At 39.5% G+C, this 23,766-nt stretch overlaps 1 protein-coding gene and 1 pseudogene across 8 annotated transcripts in view; one reads left to right on the top strand and one right to left on the bottom strand.

The window, feature by feature from the left end:
* THOC2 (THO complex subunit 2) overlaps positions 1-7,302 on the top strand; it is a 111,754-nt gene extending 104,452 nt beyond the window's left edge. For 4 of the 8 annotated variants that reach the window (XM_090265219.1, XM_090265218.1, XM_090265211.1 and 1 more), the window contains exons 37-39: positions 298-374; positions 836-881; positions 7,239-7,302. In XM_090265219.1, coding sequence (XP_090121345.1) covers positions 298-374; positions 836-863 — 105 coding nt within the window. In that variant the 3' untranslated portion in view covers positions 864-881; positions 7,239-7,302. Of the gene's footprint in view, positions 1-297; positions 412-835; positions 882-1,106; positions 1,734-7,238 lie in introns of those variants that run through there. The other 4 variants (XM_090265214.1, XM_090265215.1, XM_090265216.1 and 1 more) reach the window with 2 other exon arrangements.
* Positions 7,039-21,825, bottom strand: LOC149990816 (tyrosine-protein kinase Fer-like; annotated as a pseudogene).
* Between the last annotated feature and the right edge of the window lie 1,941 nt (positions 21,826-23,766).

Raw genomic sequence — 23,766 nt, forward strand, 5'->3', positions numbered from 1 at the left:
GCTCAGTTGTAAGAATTCTTTATATAGTCTGATACTAGACTCTTATGAGATCTATGGTTTGCATATTTTTTCTCCCATTCAGTAGGTCGTCTTTTCACTTTCTTGATAGTGTTATTTGATGCATGAAAGCGTTTACTTTTGATGAAGTCCAATTCTTTGTTGTTGCTTGTGCTTTTCATATCATATTAAATGTTTTTGAAGAGAAATTTATGACTGGTGGGTGACTGAAACGGGATTTTGAGCTGATTTTTTTATTTGGTTTTTCCTTCCCCCAACTAATTTCACCATTCCTTATAGGAGTCCAGGCATGATAAAGAAAAGATAGAAAAGAAAGAGAAACGGGACAGTTCAGGAGGAAAGGAAGAGAAGAAACAATATCCTTTTCATCTTATTGATGCTTTTAATCAGTGAAATGGAAAGCTTTGATACTGTTCATGTTAGAATTGTACCTTTGCAGTAAGTGCTCTAAATGCTTAAGAGCTTCTTAGCTTTTAAATGGTCTCTCCAGTTAATCTTCTCAAATATACGAAATGTGGAAAGTGGGAGAGGTGATTTTTTTTTTTAACTTCTTTGTTGACTGAAGTTGTTTTATGCCACCAAAGAATTTGGAGTCCTTCTGGCAGTGTTATCACTGAGAAGAAAAAAGGAACTGAGTCCCTTGGTCTGGCAGCATGGGGAATTGAAGGGCAAACTGATGGAGCAGATGAGCAGAGCTGGTAGAGTTTGAGGCTACCAGGCTGGTCAGGGGCAAGTAGGCCTACAAGCTAAGGGATTATACTAAAAGATGAGACACCATTCTCTTTTTCCCTAGTTTTCCCCTTAATTTGTCATCTACTCATAAGTCCTCGGACAAACACAGATAATGAAGACTTTCAATCAAGGTGAGTGTTCTCTCACCTCCTTTTCGTTTTAAGAGAAATTTTATAAAATGGGATTTGATGATGTTGAAGACACTAGATTCATTTTGCAAAGTACAACTAGGATTTTTCACCTAAATATATTGACTAGGTCTTTAGGTATAGATGCAAAACAAGATTCACAGTTATTTTTAAGCTGTTTTCATTTTAAGCTTGCTGATTGCTATGTATTTTTTTTTTTTTTTTTAGCACCGAGATGTACTGAACATCTGGCTTTCTCTTCACCACTCATTTCCATCTTCTCTAGATAATTAATTACCTTTTTAAAGTACCTATAGCCTTGTAGGTGGTCCTGGCATCTGCATTTTACAAGTGAAGTAACTGAGACTCTGAACGATTAAGTTAAAGAGGGTGACAGAGACTAGCTGACAGAGCCAATACTTAAACATAGGTCTTGCCCTTTAGTGTTCTGTGTTCTTTTTGCCTTTTTGCGCAGACATGTTATTCAGAGATTTTTGTTGTAAGATTTTGTTCCTCTTTCTCTACCACTGCCCAAGTTTTGCAAAGCCAAAAAATATGGTCTGTGCTTTTAGTTCTGGAATTCAAAACATGCAACTTTGTTTTCAAGGTAGTTATGCCTTACGTGAGATTCAAAAAGTGTTTTAACCATCTTAAATAAATTGTATGTGGACAGTAGTCCACTCTCTTCGTGGACAGAGTGTTCAGAACCTAAATTAGACTTTTTTGAGCACTCAGGTCATCATCTGGATAGTTATTGTGTTGTGATGCCTTAGGATTATTGAGGGGTGTAGGATGATTTGCCCTCTACATTTAGTGGTTCAATATGGCTGCATTTTAAGTTGTTGGCTCTTTTTTTGTTTTGTAGTCCATTTTCTTGCTTCCATATTAGCTATCCCTGCTTAGTGATGTCAAGTATGCAAGAGTGAGAAATGTCTGAGAGTGTTCTGTATAAGGGTAATGAGCTTTAGGGTATAGATATTGTCATAGTTATTTTGGCTGCAAAGCGGAGATTTGAGGTTGCCAGATAGGTAACCTGATTAGGGGTGTGCTTTTTCTGCTTTGTTATTCTGTGCTTGTTATCTAAGTAGTAGAGTGGGGTAAAATGAGATTTATGAGAGAGCATTTAGAATTCAGTAGTTTTTTAAAATTAGAAATATTGGAAAAGAAGTATTCAATTCTGGTCATCCCCTGCTCCAACTAGCTATCTTCTGCAGTGAACTATAAACTCTTAAACTTTCTTTTCTGTTCTTCACCTTAACCTTTCTTTTAGTTTGGCATTTTGCTTTTTACTTCTTGCTTTCACAAGGTCTCCTTATTAAAGAAAATCAAAAAACTTACCTCTTGTATCTTCATTAGGAAATGGGCCAGCCAGTCACTGACAGCTTTCACTGATTTTTTCCATCTCTCTTCACTCAATATCTAAATCTTAATTCTTTGGTATGTGAAAGTTATGCTACATATTCCTTTGTGTTCTTCTTCACATGAACCATGAATTTGTACTTTACCTCTCTATATTATTTTTTAGAACCAAAGTCAGGAAAAGACTGGCCTGGGTGTTAGGTGTTAGTTAAGTTGGTGGTCTTGTAGCAGAGCTTTTAATTTCAGGGACCCTTTTAAGATTCATTTAGCATGATGTTCATCCTGTTCAATTTCTTGCTGACAGTTATGTACTATACTTTTTCTTGGATAGACTCTTATTAATTTTGTGAGACTCTGGTTAATATTTCCTTTTTCTGGTTGCCTCCTATTGGATGTATTCTAGGGTTGGTGAAGTCTTTCCATTGTTCTTACTTTACCTTTAGAAGTCTCATAATTTTGAATTGGCACCTTTTATCCTTAGGCTACTTCAGATCTGCTGCTTCCTGCTGTTTTTTATTTATTTTACTTTCTACAGAAAGGAGAGCTGCTGCTACATGTCACATTTCTGTGATTCAGAGGTGTCATTAATTGTAAGAATCATTATTGGTTTCTAGAACTGTTTTTTGAGAAGGGTGGATAGAGAAATAATGTTGACTGTAAGTATCACCCTGGTTTCAGAAACATTAAAATGATTGCATTAGAGTTAAGAAAATAATGATGTATAAGTGTGATCCAGATTAAATTCTATACAAAGTCTTTTGTCTTTTCCTGTCTCAAAATTTTTAATTGCACAATTCTTTCTGCTTATTCTCTGTATCTTCTGTTACTTGTTATTGCTAAAGCCTTTGTCCAAATTTGTTATCTCTCCTTGGTTTAGTTCCTTGAACACTACTAGCTGCTTTGCCTTTAACCTTTTCTATAACTTTAATCTTTAAAAATTCCTGCCAATGAAAATTTTTTTCTTTGAACCCTCCTTTAGCTTCTCAGTTTTAATTCAATATGTGTGATCCTCAATTCATGAATGTTGAGCTCAGTTAAATCATTGAGAGTCCTTTTAGAATCAGGTGCTATGCTAAACTGAATCTTGCTCCTAGACTTTGAGAAGCTCAATCTTGAACTTTATTCTTGATTTCAAAGAACATTAACAGTTAGCTCTATCCTCTATCTGTATTTGTAATATACTATTGTATATTCCTATTCTAATCCTCCACTCCAACAGGGCTTAATGTAGGTCTGTTCCTCACTTCCAGTGTCATATGTATAACACGGGTAGAACATGGCTTGTCAGATGTATCTTCTGGACCTCACACAATATTTAACATTTTAAAAAAGTGGTTACCTTTAAAAATCAGAGGAGTTCACAGATCTGAATTTTTGTTTCTCTTGAAGAATTGGGACATCTGGCAACATTGTGTTCTGATTTCTGTATGGCAGCAATCAGCTAGACCTGCCTAGGTGCTGCCCCCCTTATATAAGAGAGTGGGTCTTATTTTTATCGTGTACCTCAATCAGTCCCCGCACAGCTCATTTCATTTGTTTCAATGTTATGAGGTCTGTCCAGAAAGTATCCATCCATGTAATGTGAAAAATAAAGGCAATAGAAGATACGAGATACAAGAAACATTGCACATAGGGCAATGACACCTCAGTCCCCTTCACAGTAGGCACCTCGGGACCTCACACAGTTCTCCCAGTTGCCATCAACTGCCCTGTAGTATTTTCCTGAACCTGAAATCTTTTTTAAAGGTGATTTTAGTTTTGGGAAAAGCCAGAAGTTGCAGGGTACCAAATCTGGGCCATAGGGGAACTGAGTCACCTGACTGATTTGATGTCTTGCCCAAAAATTCTGCACAAGACATGATGCATGAGTGGTTGTGTTGTCGTGAAAAAGCTGCCAACCACCAGTTGCCCATAGCTGCGGCCTTCTGAATCATCCGAATAGTTTCCATGGAGGAATGTTCAAGCTTAATGCAAAATATGAAGCAGATTCGTTGCTCTATTTGCTCAGTCACTTTGAATGTGACGGCCACACAGTACACATGCGCACTCAATGGAGTCTACCACCCCCACTGTTACAGTGATGTTGTCATTGTTCATGCATGTGCATTCCAGTCCACTCACCTTGGCTGCCAGGTTACATCAATGTTGCACAAACTGTTCTCAAATTAACAGTGGCTGGGCTTTTTCCGGATAGACCTTGTATACTAACCTCTGTAAAGAACTGGTTTTGTAATTCCTGTTCTGAGCCTTGTTTCTTCAGTCCCTACTTAGAAACTGACCACCTAAGCGCTCAAAGACTGCTTGTTTTAGGACTGTGTTGCCCTGTCCAGGCATAGTTTGAGATGCCTGTAATGTTTTGGAGTAGAGAGTGTTCAGGTTTCTTTCTCAGTAGTTTTCCCATTGCTTATGTGCATGTGGACTTGCCTCCAGAGTCCTAGTCACTGATTCTTACTTACACATGAGTATGTTATATGTCTTCTATCCTTAGTCTGTGATCTTGTTAAAGGCAGTAACTATTCCTTCCTTTTAATCAAATGACCAAGTATTTTTCTTTATTACCTGCTAGGTTTCAGCTACTCTGTTAACTACACGGAGAACTGTGTACAGAAGTATTAAGTACAATATTCCCTCACTTATCGCGGGTATTATGTTCTAGATCCCCCCGCGATAGGTGAAAATCCGCGAAGTAGGAAGCTTACATTTATTTTAGTATATATATATGTATTTTAAGGCTTTATAAACCCTTCCCATACACTTATAAACCATTCCCAGTCCCTTATTTACCTTTCACACTCCCTTATTAACCTTTTCCACACTTTTATAAACACTATTTATGTGCTTAAACATATTCTACATTCTTAAACCTACGTATACAGTACCGCAAAATCCCGCGATACAGCGAAAAATCTGTGATAAATAATTAAATACAATATTAAAAAAAAAAATCCCGTGATACAGTGAGGCCGTGGTAAGTGAACCACGATATAGAGAGGGGCTAATGTATATCTCTTGGGGATTGATGAGAAACAGCACTGACTTTTTTTATGCCCTCAAGAAGGATTAGTTTATTTGCAGCATTTGATAGTATACTATTTAAAAAGAAGTTGCTTTGTGCGCTGCAACATATTTTTTTGAGGGCAGGTTTATTAGACTTTCATTTGCATCTCTATGTAGTAATCATTGAGTGTGTCCAAAAGTTTTGTGCACTGAAAATCATAGGCACCAAAAAGTTGCAGATAACAGGAGAAATTTTCTATTTTTTTCTTCCACCTAAGGTAGGCCAAATATTTAGTGAAGTGTTGTACTGTGGTTTCTTTTTTAAATCTGGACATGGGCATAAGCACTTATAAAAGGCTCCCATGGCACCATTTACCACTAAACATGATTATCCCCTATACATGCATTTATCCTGATAGTCACCTCTAGATATGCTAAGATTCAGATCAGCAAAATCCCACTTTTAACTGAGGTTCATTTCATCCACATGAAACATCCCGGGAAGTGTGTTTGCTATGTTAAGAATTGCTAGGTAGCAATATAGGGGTAAATGAAAGAAGCAAAGTGAATAGCTGTGCCTGTAACTTCTTTCTTCCTTATAAATAAATGTTCATTTGACTTTTTAGTTGTCAATTTCATCCATACATGCATTTTTACTTGGAGGGAGAGCGGGAGAGGGAGAATGAGCTCATATCTTGAAATCTTGAACTAAGGGATACGTACCTTCTTTGAGGCGAAGGCACTTAACCAAAAACAATCTATTAATTCAGATGTCTTGTATTTTATCTAAAGCTAATTTTGCTACCAAGAGGGAGGGCTCTTTTATGAGGAATCTATGAGCTATTGAAACATTTCTTAGGACCTTCTTGGTGAATTTGATCATAAAATTAGTGTGTGTTTATAAAACCATACTTCTAATAAGAAAGGCTGAATTGGTATTTGTCTTTCTTTCTCTACTTTGATCACCAGTCTAGCTGTTCTTTTCTCCAGACCACCCTACTTTTCGAACTTGCTTCTTGCTGTCATTGGTCTCTATAAAATAACATAATTTAAAATCATCTGCCTCAATCCTGAGAAGGTGCTCTTTGAGGTCATTTCACGCAGTTTTTTGATGCCCTGACAAAGGAGGGAGTGGTGAAACATAGGTAAATGACAATGTTACTGATTTGTCAGGGCCTCTTTCTTGCAAGAGAAAAGGAAAAAACCCAGGATGTCCAGATAATTCTCATTAGAAAGTGATGTTTACAAAGGTAATCTTGTCTTAGCAGAGTGGGGGGCCACTTTTTGTTAGAATGTGTCCTGCAAACACGGTATTACTGGTGCTATTGATAGCACCAATAAAGTAGAGGTGTCTAGGGTGGAGGGAAGCCAACTCTGAACTGAGCCTGAAGTAGAAACCCTTTGAGAAAGGTCAACAGTCCTATGTGTGAAAAAGATAGATCTGTGTCATCCATTCCATTTAGAGCATGTGCTTTTTTGTGTACAGTGGTTAAAGGGGCCCATATTTTAATTAAAAGTTAATTAAAACAACTCTAGAGAATGTTCCAGGTAATGTGCTATAAACTCACTGTCAGTAAGAAGAAAATATTATTCTGCTGGAAGATAAGAGTCCTAAAGGCTGAGTTTGGCACTGTTTATTACTATGTGACTTTCTTCTTGATGGAAATTTGTGAAGTTCACTGAACTTGGGTTGGTTTTCAAGTTTGTAATCCCAACACTTCAGCTCTATCTTTCTATATATGTATATATATTTGATTTGAGATAGAAAGGGAAAGATTGATTTGTTGTCCCACTTATTATGCATTCATTGGTTGGTTCTTGTTTGTGCCCTTGCAGGGATTGACCCTGCAACCTTGGTGTACCAGGGTGATGCTCCAACCAACTGAGCTACCCGGCTAGGGCTCTTCAGCATTATTTTATAAATACACTCTGAATGCTGCTGAGAGACTGACATCCAGTATCTTCTTTCCATTTGCTTTTGTGCTTGCTGATTTGTCATTTCAGGGTATGGACAGATCCCTAAGCAGAAGGTCACCCAGAGGAGGACGCCAAAGCTCCATGCGTCATTCTCAGAACGATATCTCCCATAATTAAGAGCTTCTGGTGCTGTCCATTTAATGGGAATCTGCTTTAAGTCAGAAGATGATTACACACCACCATCCTCTTGACGAGACATTCCAAAGTCACTGATTTTCAGAACATTATTTTCATCTCCAGAGAGTTCCTTTGCAACAAGATCCCTGTGTATACAATTTTTATTTGAAATTCGTCATCCAGAAGCAGCATCTAATGAAAATTTCACTAATTGTTTTAGTCTATCCTTTCTCAGAAAGGAAAGAAATCGCCTCCTGGAACCAGTTCCTTAATAATGTAGATAGACTGCATTTGTGTGCGAACTCAAATGGGATGATTCTATTGCTCGAGGATTTTGGCTTCTTGTAAAAATTCTAATTTCAGTTCCTGGGAACGATCATCTTTATGTGTTTTAACAGCAATAGCAGTTTTATTCTTTAACAGGCCCTTAAATATGTCATCAAAATTTCCCTTGCTCAGTAATTCTCCTGTGGCAACAACATCTTTATTGAGAACCTGTTTCTTATTCTAATTATGGCTATACTGATACCATGATGCTCTTGATTGGAACATTGACTTTTTTGCCATTTAAAAAATGAGATAAAATTCACAGAACATAAAACATGCCATTTAAAAATGGGTTTTAGTATATTTATTGATATTATGTTGTGTAATCATTACCATGAATTCTAGAACATTTCCATCTCCCCAAAGAGACCCCACACCTGTTAGCAGTCACTCCCAATTCTCCCCTTCTCCAGCCATGGGAAACAGTGAATATACTTTCTGTTTATAGGTTTGCCCATTTTGGACATTTTATAAAAATGGAACCATGAAATATTGTGACCTTTTGCGTCTGGCATTTTTCATATAGCATCGTATTTTCAAGGTTTACCCATGATATAGCATGTATCAAAACTTCATTTCTTTTTATAACTGAATAATCCATTGTATGAATGTGTATCATATTTTGTTTATTCACCAATTATGGACAGGAACAATGATTTTTAAGTATTAAAATTGTAAGTTCACCATTAGTGTATCCATAATTATAATTATGAAGATATCAAGATTATACATGGTGTGAACAGAATGCTGTATAGAAATGATATGTAAATTATTTGTCAGCATTTCATGCAAGTGTGATTATTTTCCAAGGCTCTTCTAGCTCTGGTTTTATGAAATATGTGAATGTAGTATTTTCATCAATAAAGTTTAATGCGTTAAGCATTAGTTTAAAATGAATGAGATAATGTTAGGCAGATAAGTTATTTGCCACATATTGTAATGATCATGTTTTGAATTTATTTCAGTATGCAGTATTTGAAAAATGTCAATACGTAAAGGAAAGGAAATGAGTATAATTAAGTCAATATATTTTTAAAGCAATTTTTATAATTTAGCAGACATTGCATCTTAATATAAGTCACTATTAAAGTCATGCCCTTGTGAAAAATGTGATGTCATTTTTTTTTCTTTTTCTTTTTGTGGTTGATCATGTAAAATTGGTTCTTTTTCACACTATGTGTTACATTTACTTTTTACAAGCTATTACCTGCCCCTGAGGAACATTTTACTAGTTTCTATTTCATCTTTTCCTTCCTTCCTTCCTCTACTTGTCCCTGTTTCACAGATAAAATTTTCAATGTTTTTTCTTTTGAAGTCATAGTGTGCCTATTTTGGTTTTTGAGAGTGGACAACAAGAAATACACAGATATTTCATCCTTATCTAGGGACATAATTCAAGCCTTTGTTACTGAGAGAACTCACTGATTTTTTTCTTCTTTGTTAAACCAACCTTCCCTTGCCTTCTCATCTCCTCTCCTTCCAACTTTTTTCTTCCCTCCTTTCATCCTGCCCTCCTCCCTCCTTACTTTCTTCCTTCCTTTATAGATCAACATAATCACTTTGTTTCTTTCAGATGAGATTGAAATGGAATGGTTCAGCTGTGACCAGAAATGTATATTCCTGAGTAGATTGCCAAGAATCACAAATGAAGAGAGCCCTGTTGCATCTTCTTAAATTATTAATCTGCTTTATTGCTCCATGCCGAAAACTTAAAATTGTTGAGTTGTACATTACTGTATTTAACTTGTTGCTTAGTTTCTACATATTTATTTTCAGTAAATGGCTGAAAGTGTTAAGTATTCCATATTTTTAGCACAATGTGCTGCATATAGTTCCCAAGAAGCAAATAAGAGATCATGTGTACAGAATTTGATTTCAGGTTTAGTTTTTTCTTAAGTCTGAAATGTTTTCTTTTTATTATTTGAAGCTGAAAATAAGCAATTATTGAACCATTTTAATTTACCTCATTTTAAAACTAATTTTTAATTTATTACTTGGCCTGTTTTTAATATTAGTCACTAAAAACAATGGGATCAGTGTCTAATGCAATGATTAAGGATCATTTTATAATAGTACATATACAACATTAAAACCTGTTTAAAAGAGAAAAAGGTACCAGCAACCACTTGTCCCTTGCCATTTTTTCTTATAATTGTTAGATAAATCTGTGGGAGGGGTGTCAAAATTTAGTTGTGTTTTAATTCTACAACTACAGGAGCTATGTATTGCTGAACTATAATCTGGAAAATTTGAGTGACATTTTTAAAAGAAAATTTTTTAATCTACTGAACTCTACTGGTGTAACCATTTTTCTAAATAAACAGTTTTCTCAAATGATTGTGTATCATTGTGTATTTTGTTGCTTATTCAGAATAACTTAGCAAAGATAATTCAGTAAGGTTCCTAGCCCTTTTCTCACTTCCATCTTAGTTGATGGACTATAATGGACTATAATGTTCTCAAATAATATCTCATTTACTAATATGAACAAATTCTGTTTGCTCACCTCTGCACCTGGGGTAAACATTGGGTCAAAAGGTGCCAAGGATTACCATTTACTCTTCAGTTACTTGGAACCAATGATACCCATGCAGATTAATGTTTTTGAGAATGACAATAAAGGCTATAATTTTTAAAAGGATAATGCTGAGCACATTCTAGAATTGGTAAAGGGATGTAAATCTTGATGCTCCTTTTCAGGTAATTGTAATTTTCAAAATTTGATGACCACAATCAATACATATTTATGGGATAGGAATCCATTCAGTGACTGTTTAACACCTTAATGTACCTGGCATAAAAAATGTATCGAGACTTCTGGCCAAGATGGAGGCTTATATGGATACACTTGGTCTCCCTCTACAACTAGAAAGGAATACAACTACCTCAAAACAAAAGATAACCAGAAATTCCAGAAAATAAAGCTACATGGAAGCCCAACGTATGAAGTTATAAACCAGCGGTGCTTGCCTGGACAGGTAGGAGGTGCGAAATCGGAACTGGAATGGAAAGGTCAGGTGGGGCTGTTTGCGGTAGCAGTGGGGACAGCGACAGGGGGAGCAATCCCGGCTGCAGTCGAGCACCGGCAGCTCGTGACCACAACGCGGGGAAAGGCAGCACCCCCCCCCCCATTGCATTGGATGGAGAGGCTCAGGGCGGCGGGACGGATCCCGGTCTCCCAGTGGAGAATAACAGCAGGAATCCATCTTGGACACACCCCCACACCGGGTAGTGATGAGTACACAGGGCTCCGCCCCCCACAGCCTGCCCAGGAAGCAAAGCAAAATACAAATCTGTCAAAATGAAGGAGACAACGATTGAAAGCCCGGTGACGCAGCTCACCAGGCAGCAGATGAAGAACCTGACAGATGAACAAATAAGAAACCTGTCAGAGGCTCAGTTCAGAGCTATTATGTGGCTTACAGAATTAACAAAAGATTTGAAACAGGACAGGGAAGGAAAGAAAACCACTCATACTGAAAAGAACGAAATCACATACGAGACAAGTGGTGAGGAAATAAAATCCAGAGATCAAATCAACAAACCGGAACATAGAGAAGGAACAAACAGTCAACGAGTGCAGAAAGAGGAAACAAAAAGTAAGGAAAGTGAGGAGAGGATCAGAAACCTCTGGGACAGCTATAAGAGACCAAACATTCAGATTATAGGATTGCTGGAGGGCGAAGAAGAAGAACTAGAACTAGTAAAATTATGTGAGAAAATAATGAAGCAGAACTTCCCGAACTTGGGGAAGGAAATAGACTTACAGGTCCAGGAAGCACAGAGAGTTTCAGGAAAAGTGGACCCAGTGAGAACAACTCCAAGACACATTATAATCAAATTGTCAAAAATTAGAGAATCTTAAAAGCAGCAAGAGAGAAGAAAAGAATCATGTACAAAGGGGTCCCAATTAGACTATCAGCTGACTTCTCAAGGGAGACTGCAGGCAAGAAGGGACTGGTAAGAAATATTCAAAGTAATGAAAAGCAAAAACCTACAGCCACAAATACTCTATCCAGTGAAACTGTCATTCAGAATAAAAGGGCAGAGAAAGTGCTTCTAGGACAAAATAAAACTGAAGGAGTTCATTAGATCCAAACCACTGTTATATGAGGTGTTAAAGGGATTGTTTTAGAAGAAGAAGGATCAAAACTATGAACATTAAAATGAAAACTGCATCACAAGAACCAACAACAGAAGCTAGGGAATTGAAACAAAAGCAAACTAAATAGGCAACGAGAGTGGAAAAAGAACTAGATACGGGGGACATACTGGGGGGAGGTCAGCGGTGGGGGAAGGAGGAGAGGGAGGGAGATAGTACAGGAATTAAGAAGCATAGTAGGAGGGAATGGAATAGACAGGAAGAGGTTGAGAACTGTATGCACAACCAATGGACATGGACTAAAAGGGGGGGAACAACTGGAGGGAGGGGGACCACTGGGTGGAGGGAAGCAGAGGGAAGGGAAATTGGGACAACTGTAACAGCATAATAAAAAAAAAGATGTATCAAAATTATTTTTACATTGGGAAAATAACTGGTTCACTTCAAAATCAATTGTCTGAAATATGTCAGGAAAATGCTTGCCAGTTATATTGCTTTCACATTTTAAAGCATGATTGAGTTTGAATGAGAAAGTTTGCTACTGCTTAGCATAGTATCCCTTCTCTATTCCCTAAATTATTAAGCACTGGTAATTTTCCGTTGTGGCCTTGGTAGAAGTGCATTGAGAAGGGAAAATAATAACTTGATTTAACTATGCAAAAAATAATTTATGGTGGGAGTAGCAAATCTGTATGTGTAGTGACAGCTGTTTTTAAGCATCTACTCTGTTCTAGGCACCAAGGAGTTAGCTTGAGAAATGAGGGCCAGATGAGTGCTATTGGGGGTCAGCAAACTTGCTGTAAAGGACCAGATAGCAAGAGTTTGAGGCTTTGCAGAGTATGTGGACCCTGTGGGAACTCCTCAGCTCTGCCATTATAGCATGAAAGCAGCCATAGATGATATGTAAATGAATGAGCATGACCAAGTGGCAGTAAAACTTAATTTACAAAAACCTGTTAATAGAGAATCCTATGAAAGACTTATATAACAAATATTTGAGTGCCTCTTATGCACCGGAGGTACAGGCATGAACAAAACAAAGTCCCTGCCCTCATGGAACTTCATTCTAATCAATGGATGCAAACAACAATTTAATGTTAGGTGGAGGTAAGTCCTCTGAGGAAAAAATAAACCTGGGTGATGAGGTTGGGTGAGGCAGGGCTCACTGCTTTATGTAGAGTGATCACGAGGAGTGATGCTGTGCAAAGCTGGATATTTGAGGCAGTTACGGTATGAATATTTTATTACTAAATAATGTGAGCATGAGCTATATTTAAACCCCCCCCCCCAGACATCCTTGAAATTTTACATAAAAATCATGTAATATGCAGGATTTCTGTCAGGATGTAGGCTGTGAGCTCTAGTGGCTGGTGTCTAAGCTTGCCATTTACTAGAAGGGAGTGTGTAACTTTGGGCTCATAAATTGGAGAATATCTATGGATCCCCTAGAAATTGAATGTAAATTGTGGTATGTGCATTTTTCTGGGTCTATAGCTATCACTTGGTTCTCAAAAAGATGTAACGTCGTGAGTTTGTTTTTCTGGATCTTGTTCCAAAGAACTCTAAGACCTTTATAACAAATCCTGAACATGTCTCTGGGGCTAGCAAGAAGTTGGAAGACAGTCGTCCATTCCCTACCTTGTCTTAAAGGGTAGGGGCAAAAATTAGAACATCTTGCCTTCTCTTGTCAAATGATCTACAAGTGATTTGCAATTTATTGGAAAGTCACTAGTTCACTAGTGCACTATACTAGTGCCGTGTTTTTTTTTTTATTTAATATATATTTTTAAGTATCTTTTATTGATTCTGTTCCTAGAGTAGTCCCAATCTTTTTCTTTTTGCTCCCCTCTGCCCAGTACCCCGCTTTTGTCCAGCAATTCCACCCCCTAAGTTCATGTCCATGGGTCATGCAGTTAAGTTCTTTGGCTTCCCCCTGTCTATTTTGTACCAACCAATTATGCTTCTTAATCCTTGCACCATTGCCCCATTTCTCCCACTTCCACCTCACAGCTGATAACCCTCCAAGTGATCCCCATACCTATGATTGTGTCCGTATTCTGGTTTGCTTGGTTGAATTTTGTTTTTATTTTTTAGATTCAGTTGCTGATACTTGTTTGTTGTCATTTTAATGTTCATAACTTTGATCTTTTAGGTAAGTCCCTTTGACATTTCATATAATGATGGCTTGGTGATGACGAGCTCCTTTAGCATCACCTTGTCTGGGAAGCACTTCATCTGCCCTTCCATTTTAAATGATAGCTTTGCTGGATAGAGTAATCTTGGGTGCAGATTGCCTTTCATCACATTGAATACTGCTTGCCTGCAAAGTTACTTTTGAGAAGTCAGCTGCTTGTCTTATAGGCACCCCTTTGTAGGTAACTCTCTGCTTTTCTCTTGCTGCTTTTAAGATTATCTTTAACCTTTGGCATTTTAATTATGATGTATCTTGGTGTGGTCCTCTTTGGGTCTAGCTTGTTTGGGACTCTGCTTCCTGGACTTGTATGACTATTTCCTTTCCCAAATTTGGGAAATTTTTCTTCATTATTTTTTCACGTAAGCTTTCAATTTCTTGCTCTTCTCCTTCTGGCACTTCTATGGTTTGGATGTTGGCACGTTAAAAGTTGTCCCAGACGTTCCTAAGCCTCTCCTCATTTTTTTCAAATTTTGTTTCCTCATTCTGTACTGGATGGCTATTTTTTTCTTCCTTATGTTCTAAATCATTGATTTGAACCCCGGTTTCCTTCCCTACACTATTGGTTTTGTGTGGATTTTCCTTCGTTTCACTTAGCATAGCCTTCACTTCTTCCCTTTTGCATTTGCCATACTTAAGCATATCTGTCAAGCCTGTGAGCATCTTATCACCAGTGTTTTGAACTCTACATCTGTTAGGTTGGCTATCTCCTTGTCTGTTAGGTTGGCTATCCTTGTTGCTTAGTTCTCCCACTGGAACCTTGATCCATTCCCCCTTCTGGGCCATACTTCTCTGTCTCCTCATTTTGACAGGCTCCTGTGTTTGCCTCTGTGTCTTAGGTAGAGCTGTCACTCCTGTTACATTGTAAGGGGTGGGGCCTTAGGTATTTCTCAGTACAGGCGACCCATTTCACCACGTTGTGGCACTGTATGTAGGGGAGGGGTCTAAGAGGGAACAACGCTGCTTGCTCAGCATTCGCCCCTTTTCCAGGCACTTCTCCCACTTCCTTTTGGGCCTTGCACTTCTCTAACTGTTGCCCTGGTCGTAGTTCCCAGAGTGGGTGGGTCTGTGGACGTTCTAAGGCTCTGGGGGCCCTTTAAACAAGCAGGCTCTGCTGAGCAACCGGTAGTTTCTGCCTTAGCCCCAACCCCCACTGCTTGACACAGTCAGAATCAATAAGGCTTTATTTTCCCAGGCACTAGGACCATGAGCTGTGTTGTCTGGTCTGGTGCTGGGAGCGCTACCCAGGTGTTCCTCTCTAGTTTTTAAAATGTGTGACTACGCTTTTAGTCAGCCTGCCACTGCTGCCACCGCTGCTGCTGCCACCACACTGCGTCTTTTCTGCGCCAGCCCCGCCCCTCCTACCTGTCTGGATGAGTATTTCTTCTTTATATCTTTGTTTGTTGGATTTTCATGCACCTCGATTTTGTGGAACTTCTGGTTTTCTCTAGTTTTGAAGTAGTTGTATTCCTTCTTAGTTGTCGAGGGAGACGCAGCGTGTTTATCTGTGCCTCCATCTTGGCCGGAAGTCAATATTTTATTTTTCAATTACAGTTTACATACAATATTATATTAGTTTCATGTGTACACCTCAGTGATTAGACATTATATAACTTACTATGTGATCATCCCGATAAATCTTGTACCAATCTGACACCATATTTTGACTACATTCCCTATGCTGTACCTTACATCCGCTTGACTATTCTGCAAAGAACCAATCTGTACTACTTTTTGTCTATTTTTTATTGTTGACACTATTAACAGATGTCCCCCATTTCCTCCCCAGTTTATCCAGCCACTGTCCCCTTCCCTGGCCCTTCTCCACCTTGTTGTCTGTCTCTATGGGCTATGCATGTATGTTCTTTGGCCAATTTTCACTTCTTAATCCCTTCACCTTTTTCACCCATCCTGCCATTTAGCAACCATAAAAATATTCTCTCTCTACGAGTCTGTTTCTGTTCTGCTTGTTAGTTTATTTTGTTTTCCACATTTAGTTGCTGATAGATATGTATTTATTGCCTTTTTAATTTATATTTTTAATCTATTTTTGCTTCTTAAAGAGCACCCTTTAACATTTCATATAATATCGGTTTGGTGGTGAAGAACACTCTTAGCTTTTTCTTGTCTGGGAAGCTATATCTGTCCTTTGATTCTAAATGATAACTTTAAAGGTAGAGTAATTTTGTTTTTGTTTTGTTTCATTGTGTTTTATTGATTATGCTATTTTATTTGTCACAATTCTTCCCCCTTTTCCTCCACCCAACAGTCCCCACGACCTCAGGCAATCACCACACCGTTGTTCATGTCCATGGGTGATGCATATAAGTTCTGTGGCTTCTCTATTTTCTATACTGTACCTTATATTCCCCTAGATATTCTGTAACTACCTATTTTTAATTCTTAATCCCCTCATGTCTTCACCCTTTCCCCTAACCGCCCTCCCATCTGGCAACCATAAAAACTCTCCCATATCCATGATTCTGTCTTTTTTTGTTTGCTTAGTTTGTTTTCTAGATTGAGTTGTTCATAGATACGTATTTATTGCCATTTTATGGTTCATAGTTTTGATCTTAAAGAAGTCGCTTTAACATTCCATATAATAATGGTTTGGTGATGATGAATTCCTTTAATTTTCTCTGGTCAGGGAAGCTTTTTATCTGCCCTTTGACTGTAAATGATAGCTTTGCTATATAGAGCAGTCTTGGGTGTAGGTCCCTGCTTTTCATGACTGAATATTTCTTGACAATCCCATGTAAACTTTAAAGTTTCTTTTGAGAAGTCAGCTGATAGTCTTATGGTAACTCACCTGCAGATAATTAACTGCTTTTCTCTTGCTGCTTTTAAGATTCTTTATATTTAACCTTTGGCATTTTAATTATGATGTGTCTTGGACTGGGCCTTTTTGCATTCATCTTGTTTGGGACTCTTTGCTTCCTGGACTTGCATGTCTATTTCCTTCACCACATTAGGGAAGTTTTCTTTTATTATTTTTTTAAATTACCTATTTCTTGCTCTTTCTCTTCTTTTTCTGGCACCCCTATCATGCAAATGTTGGAACACTTGAAGTTGTATGTCTATTTCCTTCACCAGGTTAGGGAAATTTCCTGTCATTATTTTTTATAATAGATTTTCAAGGACCTCTGGCCGAGATGGAGGCCAAGACAGACACGCTGAGTCTTCCTCCACAAATAAGAAGGAATACAACTACCTCAAAACTAGAGACAACCAGAAGTTCCAGAAAATTGAGCTGCATGGAAGTCCAACAAACAAAGACATAAAGAAGAAATACTCATCCAAATTGGTAGGAGGAGCGGAGCCAAGAAGGAGATGATGTGGTGTGGTGGCAGCAGCAGCTGTGGCAGCTGCAGGCCGGCGGAAAGTGCAGTCACATGTATTAAAAACTAGAGAGGGACACCTGGGGAGGGCTCCCAGCACCAGACCAAACCGAACAGCTCCCTGCTTCAGCACCAGGGAAAATAAAGCCTCGTTGTTTCTGACAGTGCAAACCAGTGGGGGTTGAGGCTGAGGCAGAAACTGCTGGTCTCTCAGAAGAGTACGTTTGTTTAAAGGGCCTCCACGGTCTTAGAAGGTCCACAGACCCACCCACTCTGGGAACTACGACCAGGGCAACAGTTAGAGAGGTGCCAGTCCAATACAGAAGTTGGAGAAGTGCCTGGAAAAGGGGCGAATGCTGAGCAAGTAGCATTGTTCCCTCTCAGACTCCTCCCCCACATACAGCACCAGAGCATGGTTGAACAGGTCGCCCTGTACTGACGAATACCCAAGGTTCCGCCCCTTATAACAGGTGTGACAGCTCTACCTAAGAAACAGAGGCAAGCAAATGCAAGAGACTGTCAAGATGAGGAGACAGACGTATGGCCCAAAAGAGGGAATGGATCAAAGTTCCAGTGGGAGAACTAAGCAACGAGGAGATAGCCAACCTAACAGATGTAGAGTTCAAAACACTGGTGATAAAGAAGCCCACAGGCTTGGCAGATATGCTTAAGTACGGCAAACATAAGTGAAGGCTATGCTAAATGAAACGAAGGAAAATCCACACAAAACCAATGGTGTATGGAAGGAAACCGGGGTTCAAATCAATGACTTGGAATATAAGGAAGGAAAAAAGTCAACCAGTACAAAATGAGGAAACAAGAATTGAAAAAAATGAGGAGAGGCTTAGGAACCTCTGGGACAACTTTAAACATACCAACATCTGAATCATAGTGGTGCCAGAAGAAGAGGAAGAGCAAGAAATTGAAAGCTTATGTGAAAAAATAATAAAGGAAAATTCCCCAAATTTGGTGAAGGAAATAGACGTACATGTTCAGGAAGCACAGAGAGTCCCAAACAAGCTAGACCCAAAGAGGACCACACCAAGATACATCATAATTAAAATGCCAAAGGTTCAAAATAAAGAGAGAATCTTAAAAGCAGCAAGAGAAAAGCGGAGTTACCTATAAAGGGGTGCCTATAAGACTATCAGCTGATTTCTCAAGAGTAACTTTGCGGGCAAGAAGTATTCAATGTGATGAAAAGCAAGGACCCACAACCAAGATTATTCTATCCAGCAAAGCTATCATTTAGGATGGAAGAGCAGCTGAAGTGCTTCCCAGACAAAGTAAAGCTAAAGGAGTTCATCATCACCAAGCCATCATTATATGAAATGTCAAAGGGACTTACCTAAAAGATAAAAATTATGAACATTAAAATGGCAACAAACTCACAAGTATCAGCAACTGAATCTAAAAAATAAAAACAAAATTCAACTAAGCAAACCAGAATAGGAATAGAATCATAGGTATGGGGATCACTTGGAGGATTATCAGCTGTGAGGTGGAAGTGGGAGAAATGGGGCAATGGTGCAAGGATTAAGAAGCATAATCGGTTGGTACAAAATAGACGGGGAAGTTAAGAATAATATAGGAAAGGGTGAAAGCAAAGAACTTATCTGCATGACCCATGGACATGAACTAAGGGGAGGATTTCTGGAGGGAAGGGGGGTACTTTGCAGAGGTGAGCAAAGGGAAAAAATTGGGACTACTGTAACAACATAATCAATAAAATATACTTTAAAAATTTGACAAAAAAAGATTTCAATTTCTTGCTCTTTTCTTTTATCAGCCCCCCCCCCCCATGATGCAAATGTTGGTATACTTGAAGTTGTCCCAGAGGCTCCTTACAGTACCTTCTTTTTTTGAATTTCTTTTTAAATTTATTTTTTGCTGTTCTGATTGGGTGGTTTTTGCTTCTGTATATTCTAAATCACTGATTTGATTCACGGCTTCATCTGTTCTCTTGATTTCCTGTAAAATTATTCATTTCAGTTACTGTTTTCTTCATTTTTGACTGGTTCTTTTTTATGGTTTCCATGTCTTTTTTCATTCTGTTGAAGTTCTAACTAAGTTTCTTGAGCATCCTTATAGCCATTGTTTTGAACTTTGTCTGATAGTTTGCTTGCCTCCATTTCTTTTTCTGGAGATTTCTCCTGTTCTTTCATTTGGGACCTGTTTCTTTGTCTCTGCATTTTGGATGTTTTCATAAATTTGTTTCTATATGTTAGGTAGGGTTGCTATGTCTCTTGGACTTGATATAGTGGCCTTATGTACTAGGTGTCCTGTAGGGTCCAGTGGCACAGCCTCACCAGTCACCCAAACTGAGAGCTCCAGGTGTACTCTGTGTGGGCTGTGTGCATGGTCCTGTTGTAGTTGAGCCTTGATTGATGTTGGTGTTACTGGGAGGGACTGACCCACAGGCTGATGGGCTGTGAGGACTGGCTGTTACTACAGCAGAGGAGTTGCTGTGTAGGAACCTTATGGAGCAGGACTTTCTTCAGTGGGGCTTTGGTGCTCTCTGAGTCTACCCCTTGAGTGTGTTGCTCATGGAGGTGGTAGGGTTGTGATCCTGCATGGTCTGAAGCTATCCACCTGGTGCACTGGCTCTGAGGCTTCCCTTGAGGTGCACAGTCAGCCACAGCCTGTGCCCTGCACAGGGCCACTTGGCACTAACTACAGAGCGATCTGCAGATGGCTGCTACTTGTGCTTGGCTTGGAGGTGACTAGGAGAGGCCAGCTGCCACGAATGCTGGGCCTGGGGCTACTTAGCCACAGGTACAAGGCATGCTAAGGCCAGATGCTGCTTGTGTGCAATTTGTGAGCCTTTGAGAGATTTTTGGGAAAGTCTGTAGCAGGAGCCAAGGCAAGCAGTTTGTATGGAAATGACACTGGAAATGGCTTGGGTGGGTCTGCACGTTGGGTGGAGTGAGGTCTCAGGGAATCACTAGGGCAGGACATACAGTGTTAGCCAGGTTGTTGGAGACTCAGATATGGCACCTACCTGCTGGCTCTGTGGAGTGAACAGAAGCTGTCACTCTAGCCCTTGCCTGATGCCAGACAATTCATTTCCTCCCTGTATGTCCCTGGTACTTTTTGAACTGCTGCCTCAGTGCTGGAGCTCAGGAGGAGTGAGTCCCAGTAAGTCTATGCACAGACCCTTTAAGAGGAACTGCTTGAGACTCTAGAAGTTTTCTCCACTGACTCAGTCCCCGCTGATTTTTACACCCAGAAGTTATGGGATTTCTGTTCCTGGCACTGGAACTCTGAGCTGAGGGGCCTGGTGTGGGTCTGGGACCACTTAATCCTCAGGGGGGAAAAACCTCTGCAACTGAGATATTCCTCCCAATTTTAATCCACCACACAGTGGGTGTGGGACTAGCTCTTTCATGTCTCTACCCCTCCTACCAGTCTCGTGTGACTTCTTTAATTCCATAGATGTAGGACTTCAAGATGCTCTTCGCCGACGACGCAGCCTTGACATCACACTCCGAAGAGGGACTCCAGCAGTTAGTCACTTGCCTTTCCCATGCATGCAAGGAGTTCGGACTAGCCATCAGCCTGACGAAGACGAACGTTATGGCTCAAGTCACGGGGACTCCCCCATGCATCACCATCGACGGATACACCCTAGAGGTTGTCAACGACTTCACTTACCTCGGGTCCACCATCTCGAGCTCTCTGTCAGTCGACTTGGAGGTCAATCGGAGAATCGCCAGGGCAGCCACAGTTATGGCCAAACTGAACCGGCGAGCGTGGAACAATTCCAGCCTCACTGAGAAAACCAGACTGCGCATCTACCAAGCCTGCGTACTCAGCACTCTCCTCTATGGCAGCGAGACGTGGACCACCTACGCAAGGCACGAAAGGAAACTCAACAGCTTCCACATGAGGTGCCTGCGACGCGTCCTGCATGTCGCCTGGCAGGATAAGGTCCCCAACACCGAGGTGCTGAAGTGAGCCAACATGAGCAGTTTGGATGCAGTTCTTAGTGAGAGACGCCTCAGGTGGCTCGGCCATGTCAAAAGAATGGATGCAGGCCATATTCCCAAAGACCTCCTCTACGGCGAGCTAGCAGAAGGCCAGAGGATGACAGGGCGCCCAAAACTGCGGTTCAAAGACATCTGCAAAAAGGACATGACACAATGCTCCATCAATCTCAACACATGGGAAGTTCAAGCAGACGACCGCCTAGCCTGGAGGCTCACGGTCAGACAAGGTACGTCACGCACAGAGGCTGCGCGCAACGAGGAGGCGGTCCAGAAAAGATCGAGGCGGAAGCAGCGTCAACAGCAGCAACAACAGCCATCTGCCTTCACCTGTAACAAGTGTGGCAGGGATTGCCACTCCCGAGTCGGACTGCACAGCCATTCTCAGCGGTGCAGATAGACTCTCAAGAAGCTACGCCATCGTCTCTCGAGATGGACGGCTGCCAACGACGAGGACTTCAATTCCTGGTTCTGAATGATGGTTCTGTACTTCAGTTGTAATTCTGATGTGGTTATGGGAGGATTCAAGTACTGCGTTTACCTGCACAGCCATCTTGACCAGCAGTCCTATAGTTCCATATTCTATTTCAAAGAAGTGCTTTAGCCAAGTACGGGTGGAAGTCTGAGTAGGCTTTTCTTTCCCCAATCATTTTTTGTTTTATTTCTACCCTACCATATTCTGAAAATGATTTATGTAAAAACATACAGTACAGTACTTAAAAAGTATATAAGAAAATTTGATTTCTAGGTGAAATAGTACCTAAAATGAGGTTAATACCCACAAGTGCTATGTACACCTGCGTCATGATTCAGCTCTGAGAAAACTGGCAGGCCACAGAGAGAAGTAATATGGTCAGTTACAGTAATTACAGTGACCATCATATGTAAAAAACCAGTTATGGTGGACAACATTTTCTGGCAGTGAAACCTGAAAGAAACTTACTTGCATTCTTATAACAAAGAAACCTGTCTTTTCAGTAAACAAAACAAAAGTATGTATCTGTAATGGCCCTAAATGTTAGCTGATGGCCAACACCTCAACTCATTCTACGATGGTGACATTGTAGAAATATGTGGTCCAGGTACCCAGGTCTCTGATGATTTGGTTTAGTACAGGAAAACATTTTTGAATATTTTGAACAGGGTTTATTAACTGGGACTTATGAAGCCCTTAGCTTTTATAAGCATGTTTGTAAAGATCAGAAACTCATGCTACCATTGTTTGACTCCCACAATACAAACAAGATAAACAAGATCTCATTAGGTGAAATGCTGTGCCCCGCCTTCTGGTTTTAATTTTATTTTTATGGATCCTGATCTCTAAGGCTGCCTCTTAGGTAGACTGAGGCTTATAATATCACAGCTGCTTGCTATTTTCATCACTTATCAGAAGCATGGTTTAAGTGTTTAATTTTTTTAACTGAAGTAATATTTTTAAAGACATTGTCAGGGTTAAAGAGATTTTATTGTGTCTAGAGCTGAGAATAAAAAGGAGCTGGTTAAAAGATTCTAATTCATGCTAATTGAATACAGATTTTGTTGTATTTATAGACACAAATGGACATTATAATTAAGGATAACAATAGAAGGGATATTGGAAATAGTGACTAAAGGAAGTGTGGCAACCTGAAAAGATAAACTTTAATATAAGAATAATTCTTTTTGTTTCTGGTTCTTAGGTATTGTTTTAAGCTCTAATGACCATTTTTCCCACATGGGTCAGGCTAACAAAGTTTAGTTTCTGTGATATGTTGTTAAATGGTGGTATTTAATAGAGGAAAAAGGAAAGGAGAATATTTTGATTGCAGACAGGGCACATAAACTTGAGAAATGCATCATCATAAGTCAGAAGTAGCCTTCATTTCAGGGACAGGAACTTGAAAATAACCTAGTACTTAACCTGTAGCTTAGTCTGAATACAGGTTTTTGTCAGATGACAGCTAGGTGTCCTTGGACTTGAGTATCAGGTTGATGAAGAGCTACTATTACCCTTGTCCCCACAAAATTCTAACCAGAATGATATTGTACTATATTCAAGGCCTTTATGTTGCTAATTTTGTGTAGTATGTAGTGGTACTCATCTCCTAGGGTTACATATATCATTATTAATGAATATGAGTCATAATTAGATATGCCACTGCTAGGTACTATGATGCAGGCACCTTTTGTGCTTTCCAGGATAATCGATCCAAGAAGTCAATATAATACAGAAAAAAGATCATGATAACAAGATACAAGCAGGAAATGAAATGTAAAATGAGTGAGGTATTCATACCACATGTAGCTGAAGTCCAGTTATTTTAAGGTGATGGTGAGTACTCCAGGTAAGAATGACCTTAGACTAAGTGTGATTTTGGAAGTATTGTTCTTAACAGGTTGATCTGGGAAGACTTCATGAAGGATTTGGTTGTTCAAGAAGCTAATCTATGCATTTCTCCTCAGCGGGTATAGGTCTTTTTGTGTCTGATTTAACCCTAAGTTGGTAATGGAGGAG

This window comes from Furipterus horrens, unplaced genomic scaffold (genome assembly GCF_987537825.1).
Source record: "Furipterus horrens unplaced genomic scaffold, mFurHor1.1.pri manual_scaffold_17, whole genome shotgun sequence".
Taxonomy (NCBI): Eukaryota; Metazoa; Chordata; class Mammalia; order Chiroptera; family Furipteridae; genus Furipterus; species Furipterus horrens.